Source organism: Mytilus trossulus, chromosome 5 (genome assembly GCF_036588685.1).
Source record: "Mytilus trossulus isolate FHL-02 chromosome 5, PNRI_Mtr1.1.1.hap1, whole genome shotgun sequence".
NCBI classification, from domain to species: Eukaryota; Metazoa; Mollusca; class Bivalvia; order Mytilida; family Mytilidae; genus Mytilus; species Mytilus trossulus.
The window spans coordinates 61,836,263-61,858,822 of NC_086377.1; the positions used below are offsets into that span (position 1 = coordinate 61,836,263).

At 32.4% G+C, this 22,560-nt stretch overlaps 2 protein-coding genes across 2 annotated transcripts; one reads left to right on the forward strand and one right to left on the reverse strand.

Annotated features, from left to right (window-relative positions):
* Nucleotides 1-470: 470 nt before the first annotated feature.
* Nucleotides 471-21,615, reverse strand: LOC134718155 (GTPase IMAP family member 9-like). The gene is made up of 3 exons (XM_063580645.1): nucleotides 21,562-21,615; nucleotides 21,066-21,107; nucleotides 471-1,372 (listed from the first exon to the last, which is right to left on the reverse strand). Exon 3 carries the CDS (start codon nucleotides 1,116-1,118, stop codon nucleotides 471-473), a length of 648 nt encoding a protein of 215 aa, XP_063436715.1. The 5' UTR covers nucleotides 1,119-1,372; nucleotides 21,066-21,107; nucleotides 21,562-21,615.
* On the forward strand, nucleotides 3,444-4,031 carry LOC134718156 (uncharacterized). Its single transcript, XM_063580646.1, has one exon. The coding sequence runs from the start codon at nucleotides 3,444-3,446 to the stop codon at nucleotides 4,029-4,031; it is 588 nt and encodes a 195-aa protein (XP_063436716.1).
* Nucleotides 21,616-22,560: the final 945 nt, after the last annotated feature.

Below are 22,560 nucleotides of genomic sequence, written 5' to 3' on the forward strand. Positions count from 1 at the left end.
CAGTGTTTAAGATATTGAGCAACTGTTTTTCTCTCTGAATTGTTTCTCGAGTTGTGCTCTTTGTTTTTCTTCGTTCCTCAAATCACTTTGCAATTTCTCAGTTACGCTTGTCATATGTTCCATATATTGTTGGTTTCTTTCTTTCTCCTGCTGAGCCGTTTGTCTGCTTTCATCCAGCGATTTCATTAAGTCATTATGTTGTTCACGAAACATTTGCGTTTGTTGTTTAGATTCAGTCAACATATCTTGAAAGTTCTTCATTTGTGCACTTTGCGTTTCCTGAACTATAGCTTTTACACGTTGTTCCATCGAGGTTTGAAAATTGTTCTGCTGCTCGTGTATTGCTGTTTGTCGTTGGGTTTCTAACATTTGCATCCGTTTCTCGGTTTCTGCATATTTCGCATCCATCGCTTGGATTTGTCTTTTATTTTCTTCTTCTTTAATTTGTAGTTCTCGCATTTTTATTTCCTCTATTCGTTTTGCTTCTTTTTTTGCTTCGAATAATTCTTTTTCGTGATTTTCATTTCATGATGCATACCTTGAATTATAGCTTGTGATTTCTCTTTTTCTGACTGGATATTTGCATTGGCTTCTTTTTGTTTTCTGAGGTCTTTCTCTAACATATTGTTATTAGATTTTAGTGCCGACATTGTACCTTTAAACTTGGATTCAATTTTTTCAATTTCCTTCTGTTTCTCTAGGGCTTTTAACCTTTCAACTTCTTGTATTTTTTGTCGCAAGTGAGCTTCTGCCTCTTCATACATCTTGTTGGTGTAATGATTTCCACCATTTTTCTGTATCATGTTTATTAATGTTTTATTTAAATTTGATACTTGTTGACTTTTTTGCTCCTCTGTACCCCTATTGTTAAAAGCAACATATCTACCTTCAACCTTGTTTATGAAATGTTTGAGGCTTTGATTCGAGTTTTTTATAAACTCTTCAATGTTTGTATTTTCGTCTTCTAAGTCATCCAGTCTCGTAAAGACTATAACTGCATACGAACTCATCTTCTCTCCAAATAATTCAAATAAACAGGTAAAGGTATCAATTTCCTCTTGTGTAAAGCGATCTAATCTAAGGACTAGCAAAAATGCGTGGGGTCCCGGTGTTGACATGTGAATGCAACGAATGATCTCTTGTGTAATCTCGCCATGCGCGAGTTTAGTATCAAATAGGCCTGGAGTGTCGACAACAAAATATCTGTGACCAGCTTTTCGGTTTACCGCTATTTGACATTGTTCCGTTATCGATGATCCTGAAGCCTTAGACAAAAATTCTTTTTTTGTCAAAATGGTGTTTCCAGTGGCACTTTTTCCGGATCCAGTTCTTCCCAATAAAACTAATCGAATGTCGTCTGATTCTCTCTGGCCTACAAAGGTATCGTATTTGTCTACACTATGATTTAAATGTAAACTTAAACATATTAATGGTTTATAGATGCATATTGTCATATTGTCTAGTTTTCCGTGAAAGCATTCGATAAATAACTAGAATGAAAATAAAAGAGTAATTCTGTTTTATTTACACTTTTTTAAAAATATAAAATGCGTTATAAATGCATTCTAAAAGCTGACAAACTGATCATGCTTCAGAGGTTTCAATGTTGCCTGTTTGAAAAAGTTGATAACTTGCACTTTAGTTTTAGAAAAAAAAGTGTTCATGTCCTCAAACTAGCATTTAATTGCATTATAGTCACCTGACCTTTAAAAGGAGCTGCAAGCAATGTCAAATTGAAACGAACACACCCTCGAAATTACGAGCATTAAGAGCGTGGTTAAAATTATGTTGAACTGTTGCAGGATGATTTTTTGAAAATATCTTTTAAGTAATTTTAGGAAAATTATAAAAAATGATCGGAACTTTGGGACAGGACAATTTCGTTTGACTCCCCCCTTTTAGCTCACCTGGCCCGAAAGTGGCTACAACTTAAGGAGTCCATCCGATTAATGAAATAAAATACGAACGCTTTTATTTTCGTTTTCCTCCCAAAATAACCCAAACGGAATAATCCTAAAAAAGGATGACAAATGCGACTATGCATGGTACTGATAGTACACAAAGAGAGAATGATTAAATTATCAGGAAAGGACGAGAAGCGACAGACAGACTTGGGTCTTAACATTTAATAATATATATATAATTACAATGCAAGATAGAACGTTCACAAATTAGTATGGGGTACACACACATTGACATTTAACGATTCAAATCAGATTCATAATAATTCAACTTTCTCTTAAACAGTTTCAGTTCTTATGTATTCTTGACTTTCAAACTTTTGATTTTGAGCCTTTCTGATAAAGGCACAACAAACGAAAAAAAGATTCGAATACATGCGATATACACAGGTTGAATTGTTTTTTTTTTCTTTTTTGTATTCTTAAGCAATGAAATAAGAGAAGATACATACAAAAAATCAGCAAATCCTTGATAGATATTGCCCGGGTAAAATACATTATGATAATTGAAGAAGAAATCATTAAGGTATACATTTCCCTTTGTGAGACCTTTGTATATATTTCAGCAAATATATACCATAATTATATTGCAATGTATATGATTTGGCAAGTATGATGATATTGTGACACAAACTATTACAACAAATCGTACGGTTTATTTATGATTAATTTCTAACCAACCATATATTTTACAACTTATTGCAACGTGTCTTCCTGTATGCTTAAAAGTATTTACAAATCGACATAATTTTATCACATTGTATTAGTACAGTCATGTAAGCATATATTCAGTTACTTTGGTACAATTTACCGAGGCGTGTGATACGTGACAATAATCGATAGTGGGAATTTAAATGTAGAAGAAATTCAGATAGCGTCCGTTGCTTGGATACAGTATTCACAGCTTCGAAATTACCCGGATGTGTTTCAAAGTTTACAACAGAAAACATCAAAGAATAATCTTGTAAAGCAATTAAAGTCGTACCTGGATGAGAACAAGTTAATACATTGTGGCGGACGTTTAAACAACGCACCTATTGCCGCTTCAGCCAAGTTCCCGATATTATTGCCAAATAAGGATACATTGTCAACTCTAATTTTAATGGATGCCCACAATAGACTACTTCACTCTGGATTAGTAAGTACTGTCACTTCGTTACGACAGTTTTACTGGATTCCTGCAATCCGACAATATGTGAAAAATGCCGAAAGGTAACAGGAAGACCGTATGCCACTCCGGACCCACCGCCTCTACCAACAGACAGACTAAGAGATTCGCCGCCGTTTACTGTAACAGGCGTTGACTTTACTGGTGCATTGTGGATCAAAACTAAAAATGGAGTTGTAGGAAAAGCGTACATTTGCCTATTTACTTGTGCGAATACAAGGGCCGTACACCTAGAAATTGTAGAAGATCTTACAGAAGAAACATTTATTTTAGCGTTTCGCCGATTTAGTAGCAGGAAGTCGTTACCAAAAATCATGATATCAGATAATGGTACAACCTATGAAGCCTCGGCAAAGACAATAGAGTTTCTGACCAAGTCACCGTCATTAAATGAACAATTAAATTCCTATGGAACAATATGGAAGTTTATACCAAAACGTGCACCATGGTACTGTGGTTGGTGGGAAAGGTTAATAGGTTTGACAAAAAACTGTATTAAAAAAGTTTTAGGAAAGGCATTTGTGAATTTACGTGTACTTGAAACTATCGTCACAGAAGTGGAAGCTATTCTTAATGATCGTCCGTTGACGTACTTATCATCGGATCCAACGGATAATGAACCATTGACACCCTCACATTTACTGTACGGAAGAAGAATCATGACTTTGCCGTACACCGGAACTTTAGATGGAAACATTGAAAATTCAAAAAACTTAACACACGCATCAGCTAATAAGTTGTTACAGATTCAAAATCATATCATTGACAATTTCTGGACAAGGTGGAAGCGTGAATACCTTACATCACTTAGAGAACAACATCGAACTAAAGGAGTGGACAAACAGAACATTAATATTGGAGAGGTAGTTCTAATACATGATGAAACTTCAAGAATAACTTGAAATGTAGGGATCATCGAAAAATTGATTCAAGGACGAGATGGGTTTAGCAGATCAGCTATGTTACGGACTAAAAATGGTCTAGACCTATTAGCAAGTTATATCCTCTAGAACTAACATCTAATGAATACACAGGACCGTGTGATGAAATACTACCCGCCAGACGAGCGAAGACTGATGCAAAGGAAAAAAATAAAATGTGGACCAAATGAGACTATCGTATAATTTTATGGACTGTTACTGTTCGTGCGTTATTACAGAAATAGTTTTATTTTATTCATGCTCATGATCAAATACAGTTAAAGATATTCAAAGTTTTATTTTTATCAGAGACAGTAATTCAAAGTGAAATTTTCATAATTTATTTTTATTTTATTGTAATTAAATTCATTTGCGGGCCCCCAGAATGTTAAGAATAGCACTTGAGGTGTTCCCGCTACCGCTCTCTATTGTACACGACGTCACCGTTGTTGTGACGTTGACTATTCAGAGTTCCAATACAAGTATCATTGCAATAGACGTTCTTATTTCTAAGCCTTAATTTGTGTCCGATACAACCACTCTACGATATATATCAAGCTTCTCTATGTACATAATTGGTGATCAATCAAAGTTTTAATTTCCATATATCGAATCAAATTGTGCATGAAAGTTGTATGGTTCAAATTTCTTAAACTTTTTTTTCAGTAAGTCATGGTGAATATATTTTCAAAATTTAATAAATATATCAACTGAGTCAAATCTGTCTTTATCAAAGTTTTTTCTTTTTATATGGTCGGGTTGTTGTCTCTTTGACACATTCCCCATTTCCATTCTCAATTTTATTTTGGTTTCAGGTAATTTACGACAAATAAGAATTCAAATTCACATAAACAATCATGTTCGTATTTTTTAAGACCACCAATTGAAAATGCTTATCTGTTTAAACAGGTTTTTGCAATTTTCACAGCTACTAGTATCTAAATAAATTACTTTAAGTCTAAATTTTAGAGAAACCATGTATATCCTGCATCTTACAGGTCTTCACATTTCTAAATGCCAATTACATCATACCTTTAAAATCTTATAAGAAAAAAGATTTCTCCCGAATAGAGGTACAATTACAAATAATCCTGATATTCTGGAAATCTTATATAAGTATACTATGGAGCGCATTCATCCTTAATGTAAAATGCCATTTCATAGACAAGTAACTGGTGGCTCAAAATTATCTTAGTATAATTCTCTTTTATCAAAGTTACTATTCTGCAAATTTGTTGCTTAGAAAACTATAATATCAAACACACTATTTTTTTCTCGAGTAGGCCTTCTTTCACCTACATGTACAGATGGGTGCGGTCCTAACCTTGACAAAAGTTAACTTAGAGTTAACTTGTTGACTGCTTTCTAAGTTAACTTGAGAATTTTTAAGCAGTCAAGCAAGTAAACTTCGTCGTTGGTGGACCAGACCTACGGTCTGCTTTTTTTAGGACTGCTGCAGACCTATCGACAGGTCTGTTCCAGACCAGACCTGTGGACAAGTCTGCTTTTTACCAATCCTGAGGACAGGTCTGCCCCAGACCAGACATGTGGACAAGTCTGCTCCTGACCAGACCTGAGGTCAGGTCTGCTTTTGACCAGACCTGTGGACAAGTCTGCTATTGACCAGACCTGAGGACATGTCTACTTATGACAGTATGTCGTTATAAGAGTTTGCATATCAGACTTGAACTTTAATTAAAATACGTAAACAACATTCGCATTGTTTTCCACAGATATCATTTATTATTTACTCGCTAACTAGATATTATATAAATTCTCTTTTTTTTTAATTTGATATACATGTATTCTAAAATAAATTGAAAAAAAAATGCCTATACAAACACACAGAGTGTTTTTTTTTTTATTAGAAGGTGGATAGAAAGGTTGTCCAACGCTTGGGAGCAATATTCACGGGATATCAACAACATTGTCGACGTATATACGTAGCTTCGATCCCCGTTTTTACCTGTCCCTTCCTTAATTTTACGTTATGCATAAATTTGTACACGCATGGATATTTCATTGTTATTCAACTTATTTGCATTGGATTAACTATTCTATTTTCCGCAGAATATTCTAACAGAAATTGTACAGTGTCCGTAAGCATACGATGTGGTAAAACTATCAACAATCTCGTCCAATTCGTCAGATTGATCAAGAGATTTGTCTTTGCCGATTAATTGAGATATGGGACGTCCCAGAATTAAACTCAATGCACACTTTGATGAAATAGTTGCCACTTGAGGTTTAACTATAAGCAAAATCAATCAACCGACATAATAGATAAACAGTATACTATTCCCAGAAGAGAACCTTTTTTTTATTAAATCATTGTAACTAGGGTAGTATTTACAAATGAATAAACCTTAATATTGCTATGTGTCCGCCATTGCTGGATATCACACAGGTTCCCGTAAAATTTGGATGTCATCAAACAAAATATCTGACGCCACAATTGAAAAGTGATTGTTGTATGCCTCAAAAGTTCAATCGACTGGGTCAGCCGGGATTAGCTATAAGTTGTATTCAGACATGTCAGTGTTGGTACTTTGACGATGCGGCATAATAGTTTTGTTTTACACACCATCATGAACTACTATATATATGTAGTGACTGTTATTTTGAATAAAGAGATGAAATGCTGACACTCTCATTTTATGAGGTATTTTTTTTTTGCATTTATATAGTTTCCCAATATTATTGATTACATGTACATTTATGGTCCTACTAAAAACTCCTGATATCAAAAACATTGCTGGTCAGCTATGCAGGTATATAGATTCACAAATTAAAGTGCACATATGGTCAGTTTTGGTCAATGCGGTCTTATAACGTTGTTGTACAAGTCAGCATGAGGTATCAAAACTACTGAAATGTGTTACGTATCAGTATTTTGGGTAAACATGGTAAAGAGAGGACATGCTTGCACCCTAAATTTATGCGAACAAAAATTTGTTCTTATTATATTGCAATATTGCTGTCAATTTTAATTGTACATTGCATCCAACATTAAAAATATGGCTGATTTACTATGCAGGTATACAGATTTACAAATTAAAGTGCACGTATGGTCAGTTTTGGTCAATGCGGTCAAATAATTTTGTTGTACAAGTATATTTATATAAACTTAAATAATAAATGAAGATTATATAAATCTAATATGTATGATTTATCTTTATTTTTTTATTTTATTAATTTTGTTTTTGTATCATTACATGTACTATTATTTTAAACCATGTATCTATACTAATTAATATCTATATGTTTAAACTGACTATAAATACAACTAATTGTACATATCAAGTTGCCTTTTTTAATTATGAGATTATATGAATGTAAATAATTTTCCAATCTAAAAATACTTTTTGTGTATAATTTTTAAAAATTATTTCATCAAACTTTTTTTAGCTTTCATAAATAATTTTTAACTAAATAGGAAATGATTGAAATATTAAGAAGTGAGAAAATAGTTGACATGTAATTATATGTCACTGTCAGATCATGCAGTCATGGTTTGTTGATTTTTATTACTTTTACCTGCAATCAACAGGTCATAAAACCCTCCCAGATGGGAGTAATTACTTGGTGTTTTTTTGGGAGGGAAAATCTCTGTTTCACAGTGTTACACTTTTTTGGTCAATGCGGTCAAAACATTTTGTTGTACAAGTCAGCATTAGGTATCAAAACTACTGAATTTTTGTTACGTATCAGTATTTTGAGTAAAAAGAGGACATGCTGGCACCCTAAACTTATGCGAACAAAACTTTGTTGTTATTATATTGCAATATTGCTGTCAATTATAATTGTACATTGAATCCCAACATTAAAAATATGACTGATTAACTATGCGGGTATATAGATTTACAAATTAAAGTTCACATATGGTCAGTTTTGGTCAATGCGGTCAAATAATTTTGTTGTACAAGTAAGCTTGAGGTATGAAAACTACTGAAAATTTGTTATGTATCAGTATTTTGAGTAAAAAGAGGACATGCTGGCACCCTAAATTTATGCGAACAATTTTTTTTTCTTATTATATTGGAATATTGCTGTTCATTGTATTATACATTGAATCCTGACATAAAAAATATGTCTGATTTACTTACTATGCAGGTATACAGATTTACAAATTAAAGTGCACATATGGTCAGTTTTGGTCAATGCGGTCAAATAATTTTTATGTTCATGTAAGCTTGATTTATAAAAACTACTGAAAATTTGTTACGTATCAGTATTTTGAGTATAAAGAGGACATGCTGGCATCCTAAATTTATGCGAATAAAAATTTGTTCTTATTATATTGCAATATTGTTGTTTATTGTATTATAAATTTTGTCCTGACATAAAAAATATGGCTGATTTACTATGCGGGTATATATATAGATTTACAAATTAAAGTTCACATATGGTCAGTTTCGGTCAATGCGGTCAAAATTTTTTGTTGTACAAGTCAGCATTAGGTATCAAAACTACTGAATTTTTGTTACGTATCAGTATTTTGAGTAAAAAGAGGACATGCTGGCACCCTAAATTTATGAAAACAAAAATTTGTTTTTATGATATTGGAATATTGCTGTCCATTGTATTATACATTGAATCCAGGCATAAAAAATATGGCTGATTTACTATGCAGGTATATAGATTTACAAATTAAAGTGCACGTATGGTCAGTTTTGGTCAATGTGGTCAAATAATTTTGTTGTACAAGTAAGCTTGAGGTATGAAAACTACTGAAAATTTGTTACGTATCAGTATTTTGAGTAAAAAGAGGACATGCTGGCACCCTAAATTTATGCGAACAAAACTTTGATGTTATTATATTGCAATATTGCTGTCAATTATAAGTGTACATTGAATCCCAACATTAAAAATATGGCTGACCAATTATGCGGGTATATAGATTTACAATTTAAAGTTCACATATGGTCAGTTTTGGTCAATGCGGTCAAATAATTTTGTGGTACAAGTAAGCTTGAAATATGAAAACTACTGAAAATTTGTTATGTATCAGTATTTTGAGTAAAAAGAGGACATGCTGGCACCCTAAATTTATGCGAACAAAAATTTGTTCTTATTATATTGGAATATTGCTGTTCATTGTATTATACATTGAATCCTGACATAAAAAATATGTCTGATTTACTATGCAGGTATATAGATTTACAAATTAAAGTGCACATATGGTCAGTTTTGTTCAATGCAGTCAAAATATTTTGTTGTACAAGTCAGCATGAGGTATCAAAAATACTGAAATTTTGTTACGTATCAGTATTTTGAGTAAACAGAGGACATACTGGCACCCTAAATTTATGCGAACAAAAAATTGTTTTTATAATATTGGAATATTGCTGTTCATTGTATTATACATTGAATCCTGACATAATAATATGGCTGATTTACTTTGCGGGTATATAGATTTACAAATTAAAAAAAAAAAAAAAAAATTGAGAATGGAAATGGGGAATGTTTTAAAGAGACAACAACCCGACCAAATAAAAAACGATAGCAGAAGGTCACCAACAGGTCTTCAATGTAGCGAGAAATTCCCGCACCCGGAGGCGTCCTTCAGCTGGCCCCTAAACAAATATATACTAGTTCAGTGATAATGAACGCCATACTAATTTCCAAATTGTACACAAGAAACTAATATAAAAATAATACAAGACTAACAAAGGTCAGAGGCTCCTGACTTGGGACAGGCGCAAAAATGCGGCGGGGTTAAACATGTTTGTGAGATCTCAACCCTCCCCCTATACCTCTAACCAATGTAGAAAAATAAACGCATAACAATACGCACATTAAAATTCAGTTCAAGAGAAGTCCGAGTCTGATGTCAGAAGATGTAACTCAAGAAAATAAACAAAATGACAATAATACATAAATAACGACAGACTACTAGCAGTTAACTGACATGCCAGCTCCAGACTTCAATTAAACTGACTGAAAGATTATGATTTCATCATATGAACATCAGGCACAATCCTTCCCGTTAGGGGTTTAGTATCATACCATCATAACATATATGAGAAGAACATAACCCGTGTCATTCCAACAACTGTTTTTAGAATAAATGTCTTTAGTTCCGACGCAAAGACCTTATCAGTGACTCAATATTAACGCCAAAATATGCAATCTTTAATGACTTGACAACAGTATCGTAATTATATCCCTTCTTAATCAGTCTATATAAAGGTTTTGTAAGTTTCTGAGGTGAATACTGACACCTTTGTGCTTTATAAAGAATATTTCCATAAAAAATTGGATGTGAAATACCTGAACGTATAAAAAGTCTGCATGTTGAGCTATATTTACGAATGATGTCTTTATACCGATGATAAAATTTAGTAAAAGTTTTGACTAGTTTGTGATATCGAAAACCCTGGTGTAATAATTTTTCAGTAATACATAAATTTCTCTCGTTAAAATCTAAAACATTGTTACAAACACGAGCGAATCGTACAAGTTGAGATATATAAACACCGTAAGATGGTGACAAGGGAACGTCACCATCTAAAAACGGATAATTAACGATAGGAAATGAAAAATCATCCCTTTTATCCTAAATTTTAGTATTCAGCTTTCCGTTAGTGATATAGATATCAAGATCGAGGAAAGGGCAGTGGTCATTATTAGTATTAGCTTTATTTAAAGTAAGTTCAGCAGGATAAATTCCATTAATATACATACTGAAGTCGTCATTATTGAGAGCCAACATATCATCCAAATATCTAAAAGTATTATTAAATTTGTTTATCAGATGTTGTTTTGATGGGTCTTTGCTTATTTTTGTCATAAATTGTAACTCATAACAATACAAAAAGAGGTCCGCAATAAGTGGTGCACAGTAAGTCCCCATTGGAATTCCGATAATCTGACGATATACGGAATCCCCAAAGCGAACAAAAATGTTATCTAGTAAAAATTCAAAGGCATATACAGTATCGAAGCATGTCCAATTAACATAGTTTTTTTGTTTATTGCTACTAAAAAATGACCTAAAAGAGTTTGAACATATATATTCACATTCTGATTTTTTGAATGCCCATTTAATTAGGTGTGTGAATTTTTTCTTAATGAGAATGTGAGGCAATGTGGTATACAGGGTAGAAAAATCAAAACGTTGAACAGATTCAAAATCACCAATATGAGCATGCAATTTATCAAGTACTTCCAACGAGTTCTTGACACTCCAAAAGTAATTTATTCCACTATTTTCGAAGGCCTTATTTGAACAATTTATTATAAGGTTTTTAATTGTACCAAGTGTGCTGGTAAGAGGAATAGACAATTTAGTAGTTGAACAATGGCTTGAAGACGAAATAAATCTATAGTTGTAAGGGGTTTTGTGTAGCTTTGGAAGCCAATACATAGTTGGGACTTTCATTGTATTTGGCTCTGCTTGTAAAGCGGTGGCTAAAAGTTTATGTTTGTTACATATTTCGTTTTCTGAAAATGGAGTCAGTTGGAATGTTGGTGAATTGGTGATTTCCTTTTTCAGAACCTCAATGTAAAATTTACGTCAAACAATAATAATATTATTAGCAGCTTTATCGGCCGGGACAAAAACAAATTCCTTGGCTAGTTCTTTTAGTTTATGTTTGATACGAGAAATAGGTTTATTGTGGTTATTGTTAATAGTAAAATGTTCTTTAAAATGTTGAATACGTATATCAACTATCTTCATTACTGAATTAGAAAAAGAGTCCAAAGATTTTTTGTCAGCTTTTTCCCGTTTTATCCATTTCATACAGTAAGCATGTAAGTATGGAGTGAGTCGTGGATAATATTACGACACTCATTCCAATTAATAATTGACGGGGGACGATATTTAGGTCCTTTACTGAGGAATGATTTTAACTCTCGGTCTTGAACGATGTTAAGATCTCCTGTTATAACATGGGAAATGGGTCCATAAATATATGCGGAATTACTGCAATTACATGAAGTAGGTGTATTTTCACTGATATTAACATCTTTACACAATTGACTATAATTAAACACAAATTTCCGGGTAGATTTCTTGTAAATATATCAAATAAGAGGTAGCTCAGTATTGTCAAAATAACCAGAAATTTGTTCTTAAACAGAATGGTCGTTAAATATGCCGGCAATATTTACAAAATCAAAGCCTTTATTGACATACTTAATTTTAATAAAATGTTTTTTATGATCTTCAGGGCGATCAATTTTGGGAAATAATTTAGAATAACAATATGCCATAATAATTTGAACAATTTCATACTTAGGACTGCTATATGAAATTGTGTTGCAATCCTCCAAAATTTTATTTAACTTATTAACCGGTAACGAGCAGAGTTTTGTTAACAGATAATGTCTGCCGTTGTTTTTTGAAATAGAAATTAGGTCCGAAATATTGGTATGATTAGCCCGAAATTTTCTTTGATTGCGATTTGTTCTACGACCGTGAGAACAGTTTTTACGTACAGTTTTAGAAACTATATCCAAAATGTTAACGGAATTGGTTCTAGATATATTGCCAATTCCCATGATATTATCATTTAGACCGAGAGGGTAAACTGTCTGTAATTTTTTAATCCAATTTAATTCAATCATTTTCCGTGATCGTACAAAATTTGAATGCGATTCACCAGGCTGCTTATTTACTATTTCTAAAGGTTGAACTGCTAAATATTTAAACGGATGGTTGTGCTTCTTAAGGTGTTGGTAAATGATACTTTTGAATTTATTTGGTCTTTTAAAACGATACAGATGATCTTGAGTGCGTTTAGATAAATATCGTCCAGTTTCTCCTACGTACTGAATACCACACCCCGGTTTGTTTCATGTGAGTAAATAAATAATACTGTTTGTTTTTCAAGTTATATCAGTTTCAAAATTTAAAGAAAATGTGCGACCATTAAACGTGGACCTTACCGTATTGTTGGTGGAAAGACGGGGACATGTAAGTCATTTTTTGGCATGACACTTATCGATAGAAGGGTAACCACGATTTTAATTGTTAAAAATGTTAGCGATGGTAGTATTTTTAGATAACCGATTTTGAAGATTTAGACGTGTAGATACCCTTTGAACAAGTTGAGTTTTTAGTATTTTTCCGTTTCTAAGCTTCATAATTGTTTTGTTAGTGAATTACATAATAAAGGAGCAAAGATTGGCGTCCAGAATATGAACCAGCATACAATAATTAAAGTTGTGTAAAATTGATAAATTTATGTTCGGCTGAAAATGTCAAACGCTATCAGTATAAATTACCCGAAAAAGATAGTGTATATCAGGGTAGGACTGATGGCTGACTAAATAGTAGAATGGGGCTGAATATTGAAATACTACTTTTTGATAAATGTTTCTAAAGTAATGAACTAGAGTAGTTCTCGCTCGGACACACACTCCATAATCTAGTATATTATAAGAGCATAAACCTGAAGCACGGGGAGGCACTCTACTGCCTCCACACGGCACTAAAGAAAAGACAAACTAAAGTGCACATATAGTCAGTTTGGGTAAATGCGGTCAAAAAATTTTGTTGTACAATTCAGCATGATGTATCAAAAATATTGAAATTTTGTTACGCATCAGTATTTTGAGTAAAAAGAGGACATGCTGGCACCCTAAATTTATGCGAACAAAAATTTGTTCTTATGATATTGCAATATTGCTATCCATTGTATCATACATTGAATCCTGACATAAAAATATTGCTGATTTACTATGCGGGTATATAGATTTACAAATTAATATGCACAAATGGTCAGTTTTGTTCAATGCGGTCAAATAATTTTGATGTACAAATCAGCGTGAGGTGTCAAAACTACTGAAATTTTGTATCGTATCAATGTTTTGAATACAAGGAGGACATGCTGGCACCCGAAATGTATGCGAACAAAAATTTGTAGTCATGTGTGTAAATGAATTAAACTTTTGCAGATTGTGACTGCATAGTTCAAGGATGTATTACTAACAAGGACGTATACAACTAACATCAAATATACTTCTTTCCAAAGATATACATAAGAAAGTGCAAATATGGTTGAATTTGATAGGTATTGGAATATATATATTTAGTGCCCGTTATCATTGTAACCAAGATCGTTTTTATAATTGATTGATAGTCAGATCACAGATAAATTAGTGTTACAAGCAAGTTTTATGCGTACGTAAATTACAACTAATTCATTTTGTATTTAATACTGTTTATAAAACGGAAGTAATAATTTTACTATATTTTCGATGTTTACACTACGAAATAAAGAAATTAAAAATGTTGTTTTTTTAAATCGTAAAGAGCGGTCCTGGTTACAAGTTAACTTAGTGTTGAGCAGACCAGTCAAAAGTTAACTTGGGAACAGGTCTGGTTTTGATCGGATTTTTCAAAGCAAAAGTTAACTTATGTTAACTTTGTGGCAGGACTGGTTTCGAAGTTAACTTATGTTAACTTTATGACAGGACTGGTTCCGAAGTTAACTTATACCAATAGCGGACCTGTTTCCAAGTTAACTTTTTGGCAGACATAAAAACAGTCCTAGGACCAAGTCCGCTTTTCAAGTTAACTTGATTTTGGTCCTAGGACTGGTCAGAGCAGTCCTAAGTTCGGTCACTGGTTAACTTGGACCAGTCCAAATGATTGGTTATCAAGTTAACTTGCTGTACAGGTTAGGACTGCACCCATCTGTACGTTCTGAATTGGAAGGAGTAATTTGTAGTTTGAAACCTATTTTTTTTTTATTATAAAAAATTAAAAACAGAGCCTAGTTTTAATTGAATAATTGTCTGGGATGTTAGTAAACAGGAGAACAAAAAGTGATTAATAATCATGAACATTACAGATTAGTAGTAATTATAGCAAACATAAAAACAAAAAAACAAAATTAATTACAATTTAATGTCAACCCAGCATGACTGAGGTTATGTTTTCCGAACTACGATATTTGATTCCTTATTGTACAGCAGTGTTAAAGCTAAACGAATAATTAATGATAAATCTTCTTTTGTAAATTGTTGTTTCGACAGGTCTAAACAATACCACGTCGTAACAACACCACTACCTAATATGTTTCATCAGCAATCAGTTGACTGAAAAATATCTCCCTACTTTGAATGACCGTATGCGTATTTACCTATCTTATTGTCTTACGTATCCATTACTAACTTATATTTTCAAGGAACATGTGTAACAGGATGTCAAAATTGAGGACTTGAAGTTAATTTCTACTAACTGTACTTGTACTATATAGTTAACTGATTATAAAAAATCCGCTTGACCACATTATTACGAGTGACCTGAACGCTGTAAAATATGTAATCAGATGACCAGACATTTCGTCACCAAAATTCAACAAAGATGTCATTTGTAAACACAACTTTAAAATACTAATGAATTGGTTAAAGACATTTGAGGAATTCGACATTGAATGGGTCCGTGACCACCCAATTGTGGCAAAGCACCTTCTTCCTTGACAAATATGTTTTCGTTCCCGCAGATATGCCCTGAACTAAATGGTGTGTTTCTGTGTAAATTACATGACGTACAATTCATGATAAATAGGGAGAAATTATCAATAATTAACTTTAAAACTCAACATTCACAACCCCTCAAACAGACACTACCAAGGAGGAATTCCTGAATGAACTGTAGTACTGTTTCTAGGTTTGCCTAAATAGGAAAAACAGGATCTTGCTTCTCGTTGAATACATTAATTACACTAGTAACATAAATAATAACATGTTGCTATGGTTCAGGTGTTCCATTAAGCTTCTTTAAGATAAGAAATAGCGATAACATCAGTAATTATTCCGCGCTTCGGTGGTGGAGTGAATCGTTATTGTTACTTATAAAGTCTATAGTTTTGTTTCTATTCTAGTCTATGATTCTTTCCATTCGCTATAATATAATTATATGCCTTTTCATTCCATTAGGAAAGTATCTCCGACATTAAACTAAAAGCTTAGGTTCTGCTATTGTTCTTAAAAATAATTGTCAACATAATGACTTTGTAAGTGAAAATCAATCTGATGCACTGCTATTTTCAGAATGCTAGATATATTGATTCTTTATATATGTGTTACGCATTGGGGATGTATTTTAACAATTAAACGACATGCAGATAAGAACTATGTTTAATATACAATTATCCCTACAAACAAACTTGTCAAATAAATCAATCAAACATCCCATGATTCAAATTCAATATGTGTCCCAAACGATGATCATTTCGTTTACAAAAGACCAATCAGTGACGCTCGAATAAAAAAAAGTTAAAAGGGCCACATTAAGTACGTAGATGAAGAAAAGTGTGCAAAACTATCCATTTTAAAATCTTACGGACGCCTTCGTGCATTTGGTGACCGCTTACAGATATTGACAGATATGTTCCAATTGTCTAAATCCCAATCCCGTCCACTTTTTTCCAAGCACGACCTTTTGACTTTGTACTTTAATTACAAAAGTAACGTGTGCTACATATGGAGCAGTATCTAATCATGCTTCTGAAATTTAACCCTTTTTTCTATGATGACTAATTTCTTTGAGGTCAATTTTTAGACTCAACTTCTACGTTAAATCAGTTCTATTAATACAATTAGCTTGCAATAATTTAAGATATATTAAAAAATGCATCTTATGTATTTGACTAACTCACAATTCTGGAATATCATATCGATTGTTGTTGTTCTAAATCAAACTGTATATTATATTTATAAATCCAACTAGCTTGTGAATAAATACAAACATTGGTGGGTGCTCAGTGAAAAAATAATTAAAATTGATGAAGTCCCATGACAATGGAACAACAAGAGACTGATAGTAATCGATAGTGATCTTCTTTTCATCAACCCGAACAATGAGATTCTGTTTCGAGGGAATCAAAACAAACAAACTAGATTTGGTGGTTTATTTATGAAAAAAAATATGTTTGGATTCAAATAGAAAAAGTCTGGAAAGCCATGATCATTTTTATCTTATCTAATGTTTAAAAGCATTTTTTTGCAATCAATCATAATATTGTGTTAAAATGCAATTAAACGTAGTGAAGAATAATCTAAGATATTTTGCGATGTGTCAAACAGACAAATCGATAGCCGGACTGACAGATGGACAGATGGACAGATGGACGGACCTTAGGACGAACTTAAGTTTGCCATTAAACCTTTCATTTCGCACGCGAGTACAAAAAACTGTAAAATCTCTTTGAAACCAGTTAGAGCTTCAACAACCAGTATGAAATGCGTATTCCATTTTACTTTAAAATCGCCTTTAACAGCGAATTGCATCACCTAACTTAACCAAAGGAGTATGTCAACTAAAACCCCCTTTTGACCCCAAAATATAGCAGTTTTACAAAATTGTTAAATGAAAATTTCAGTTATATATTTGATAGAAGAATACTTTTGCTACATAAATATAAGTTGTTTTTGACAAAAGAATGCACATATATATCGGGTGCTAGCATTATTAAGGGCATACGATACAGTTACAGGGGAGGTAATGACGTTGCTTACGTACAATGTTATTTTCGCGACGTCAAACTGTGGAATATCGGGAAAAGATGCATTTTTCGACTGATTTTTATCATTCAAACTGATTTAATTTGAAAACGAGTTCATGGACCCCTATTTTTCAAAACAGCAATTTGTTTCATTTTGCAGGGAGATTATGTGACACAAATTCTATAAAACTGTAAATAGAGGATTTTTTTAAATTTTGATAAACATGCAGCAAAAAATGACGTATTTTTCTCAATTCATGAACATTTGATAAATATGAGTTAATTCTGAATGAAAAATGAATAATTTTTTAGGTTATTTATAAAATACAGAAATTACCGATTATTCAACAAAAAACAATTTGTGTTTATCTTTTATAACAAAAAAGTTATGTCTTTCTTTCGAAAAAGAAATTACGTCCACAAATCTGAATTATAAGCAAATATACAAAATTTCGGCCTCGTTTTACTCAAAAAGTAGCACATGAAGGTATATTTGTTATTACATATTTGAGTTAATCAGGTAAAAAATAGCCTATATGCAAATTTTCACGAACTTGTAAATACAGGATCAAAACTGTATCGTATGCCCTGAAGCTGGCAAGTTGCGAAAAAATAATAATTGTGGCGATTAAAATTCGTCATTGGCGAAAGAATTTGGCGAAAGAAATATATATAACGATTTATTTTCAGCCATCTTGTTTATTTACTTTTTTCGGGTTTCTCTGACTTTACCTATCAGACAATACTCGGAATTCACCTTGAACTCGTTAAGATTTTGACAGAAAATCAATAATCAGCTGATTGCATTCACATCAAAGGATTAATTAATAAAGGTGTTGATTGTATGATACATGTATGACAAAATGATATAGTTAAATGGCTTCTGTTAACCACTTCACGACGCACGTGTTTGAAGCAAAGTTTTTACGCTTCCTCTTCTTCTTTTAATGATAGTCCAGAAAAGAAAATTGTTATTATGACGAAAAATGTTCAAAAGCGAGAAAAGTCTCTGATTTAAAACTATATCATTTGACCTTCGTATAGATCATTTATTTGAGTGGTTACTTCAAAGTCGTTTCAGTGAGACACGTGTTTCAAGCATATAGTTTTACTAATTTACGATGGTCTAGAAAAGAAAACTTTCGTCAACTTATGAAGAGATATATGCAAAAGGTTGGCATGAGAGTAACCCTTCAATATAATGATTACACCTTACGCGAGGGATCAATTCCATGTAATAAGATGCTTCGTTTTGTTGTAAAAACCACTTCTTATTTAGGGGGGGTCTGGAAAAAAAGGAAAATTTTAAAAGAAAAATACATTTGTGTGACTTGGCGAAAAAAATAATAAAGTGGCGAAAAATATATTGTTTTGCCGAAAGAGGTGGCGAAAAAAATAATTGACCCAGGGGAAACCCTGCCTGAAGTCATGGTAAACTACGTCGAAATCTTTAGACGGGTTTCGTCTGAAATGGGAGTGGCCTCATTTGTGTTATTCTTCATTTCTTACTGTTAGTTGCATTTGATGATACCGAATAACATATATAAAGGTTTAAAATGAACACGGATTTATTTTTGACAAAGACCATCTGAAAATTGACATGTTATGGCATATTTGATAGATTTTTCATAGTTAAGCCTGAATGTGTGCATCTGAAATGACTAAATCAGTTCACATCTTTCACATACATCAATTGAATTGACTGTTGTGGACACTTTAGTGTTTAAAATGGATCAAAATCTTTAATCAGATCATCCTGAAACTTGAGGCAAAATTCGGCCCTTACCGGACCTGCTCCTTTAGATTGATTCGTTTCATGCAAACAATATATATAATTAAAAACAATTCTTCAGGTCTGAAGGTCCTTCCATTTCGATAATAAGAATGAAATTAAAAAAAAAATATGTTTAAGAAAATGTCACTCTCTGTTGATGTAATGTGGTAAATGTAACTTATTTTAAAAAAATAAGATTAATAGGTTTATGCAGAAGACTTAATTGTTATATAATGAACCAGAAAGAATTTTAAGCAAAGGTCAAAATCTAGAACGTCAAATAGTACTATGATCGTGACCTTAATTTTGAGGTTATAGGTCAGGGATTCTAAATCAAAAGACCTCAGGTCAAGCACGTGTTTGGTTGTGGAGAAATACTTATTTCAAATACATAAGGGGAGAAAACTCCTATAAGGGTTAGCCAAAACTTTTTGACTGAAATAAGTTGAAGTTGCGCCTTATTGTAGACAGTTATTTGGCAAACACATCATATCATTTACTGTAACAGTTACTTTTGAATAACAATAACATGCAAAATTCAAAATTGATAACATGACCTTTACCTAAATTTTCTTCACATGGACTAAGAAATTCATATCGAAAGACTGTAGGCCTCTACGAATTATGAATTTCTCAAACATATCGCCTATCTTAAATTTTGAACGGGACATAACTCTTATTAGATGTCTTCCGATCACTCCAGCCATTAACCAAATCATTCTTAATAGTAGACAAACAATTTGGTGAAAACAGTTTGTTAAAATCTTTTACGGTTTTAGAGATATAGCGATAACAAGAAAAAAGAGACGCGGGGAGATAACTCCTATACGAACAAATGTTCGGTCACACAGAGTGAGTTTTGAAACCCCCATTACTGTACAACATCATTGGCCAAAAATCCATTTGATTTGTTGTTAGACTAAAAAAACCATCTCAGACGGCAGAAAAAAAATGATCAGAAGAAAAACAATAGGTCTTTCCACAAAAAGTGGAAAGACCTAATTAAATTTAGAATATAGTTTTGAAAACTATTTGAAGAAATGTTTTCCTTTTCGTTATTTGTTGTTCGTAAATATATACATAATTGTGTTAACTATAGAAAATAAATACTTTTTGACACTTAATAGTTACCCTCGAACTAGCTTTGGGTCAATTATTTTCTTTTGTCAAATTTTGACAATTTTACATCAATTTCTGTCAACGTTTGGAATTTTTGTCATACTTGTTCAGGGTTACCAATGGCTTTAACAATTACTATTTTCGATGCTGTGCCGTGGGTATGGCAAATGTTAAACAGATGTTGAAAAATAATATCAAACAATTAGACACTTTTTTTCAGTTCATTACATAAGATCAAATGCTTGTTAAAGCAATTAAGGCGCCATATCATCTATCCCAGGGAAAGGAGGATAGGCAACCATGCATATCATATGTTATGTGTGTATATTTCAAATATTGAATACGATAGACATAAGTACTAGAAAACAGCATAATAATTATCATGTTCGGGTGAACTTTCGATTCCGCTGATTTATTGTTTCGAGAATGAAAATATGCATGTAATTTACATTTGATTGAAAGATAAATACATAGAGTTATAAAACACATTATTTATTGTAAAAAATGTAAATCACAATAGTTTCATATGTAGGCATTCTGCTTAATGCTTTAGAACTACCGAAGAGCCACTAACATGTTTTATCCTTCATTTCATATAAAACTGGTTCTACTTATAAGTATAAGTACAAATTTGAAACAAATTATGCAAAAATATCTCACCATAAAAAATAGCTTCTCCTTTATTCTGGTTATCATTCACTTCTAAAACAAAAAATCATAATAGACCAAGTTTGTGTGCAATTACAGAAGCGCAGTCATGTTCGTTCTCTCTCAAACTATGTTACGTGACATATATAATTATGCTGTATTCGTGAATCGTTGTAGGAAGTAAAGAAAGTTCGTCCGATTTTAATTATATTCGATGGAAGATAGAAACAGAGACTTTTTATTTCTGTTCAAATAACGATTGATGTGAGAGAAAACAAATTATTTTGATTGGCAGGACATTAAACAATTAAGTTCACTTGTATTATGCCTCATGTCCTCAGCTTGAAATGAAATGAATTTCATGAATAAGTAAATTCCTCTGATCATTTTTGAAATTACAGTTAAAAAGACATCCGGAGATGAAGCACAATTTCTGACCTTATAACAAAAGTGGAAATAAAGTAACATTTGGTAAGTTAGAAAAAGTCTTGTATTTTAAGAAATATACCTGTGGTTTGGATGTTTTGAACATGACCGCGTACGTTTTCATCTGTGCGTAATCTATATGACGATAGACCTATTAGTAAAAATACAGTATGCATAATGCAAATCCAATAACAATAATAGTATAGCTACACGCTGACGAATAATTTCACTTGTAAGTAGATATATCTACCTCTTTGAATCCGAATTCATGTAGCATTCAATTATACTCATTAGCTGGTATTAGGTTAAGCATGAATCCAGCTATTTAAAGGAAAATAATGTCATCATTCAAACTGGGAAAAATGATTCATTTGGTTGACTAATCGATTCACAAAAATCGAAGTAAAACTCGATAGTTAATCCCATGTCGTCTAGTCAAAAACAAATCTGGCATGCTGATACATAGTGTCGAATCATGCATTGTTGATAGTTAATTTAAGACTTTTTGTAATAAGAATATTTGTTTCAGTATGCTATAAATGAAATATAAGAAATTGATTCAAATCGGTTAATTTGAAAGCTAATGACCCTTGAAGTAAAACGAAATCTATAACACGCCAAAATAGAATCAGATTGTAACAATAAAAACTTAAATTATATGCAAATTAACCAAACAAAATTCATTGTCCTTGATTTTAGTTTGCATATTATATCCGTGGAATGAAATATATCAAATGATAGTATGCTATCATAATATCACAGTTAGAAACATATGTTACTGTTGTAAGAAAATAAATCATGTAGTTAGTTCAGCTGGGGTCACACATTCACGATTCCAACTGCCGTCCTTGATAGGCCTGTTCCATATTAAAAGTTTTCAACAGATCATATGAATCGTGGCTGAAAATTCAAACTTCAATTAAAATTTGTAAAACAAAAATATTGAATCACGTAAACAATTTGATATGATTGTTCAGGAAGTGTTCCATTTCAGCCGTTTCTTACCGACTTTGTCCCGATTATTCCGTTTTCTATTCGATTCTAAATCCATTTGTATCTTTCTCATGGTCCACAACGACCG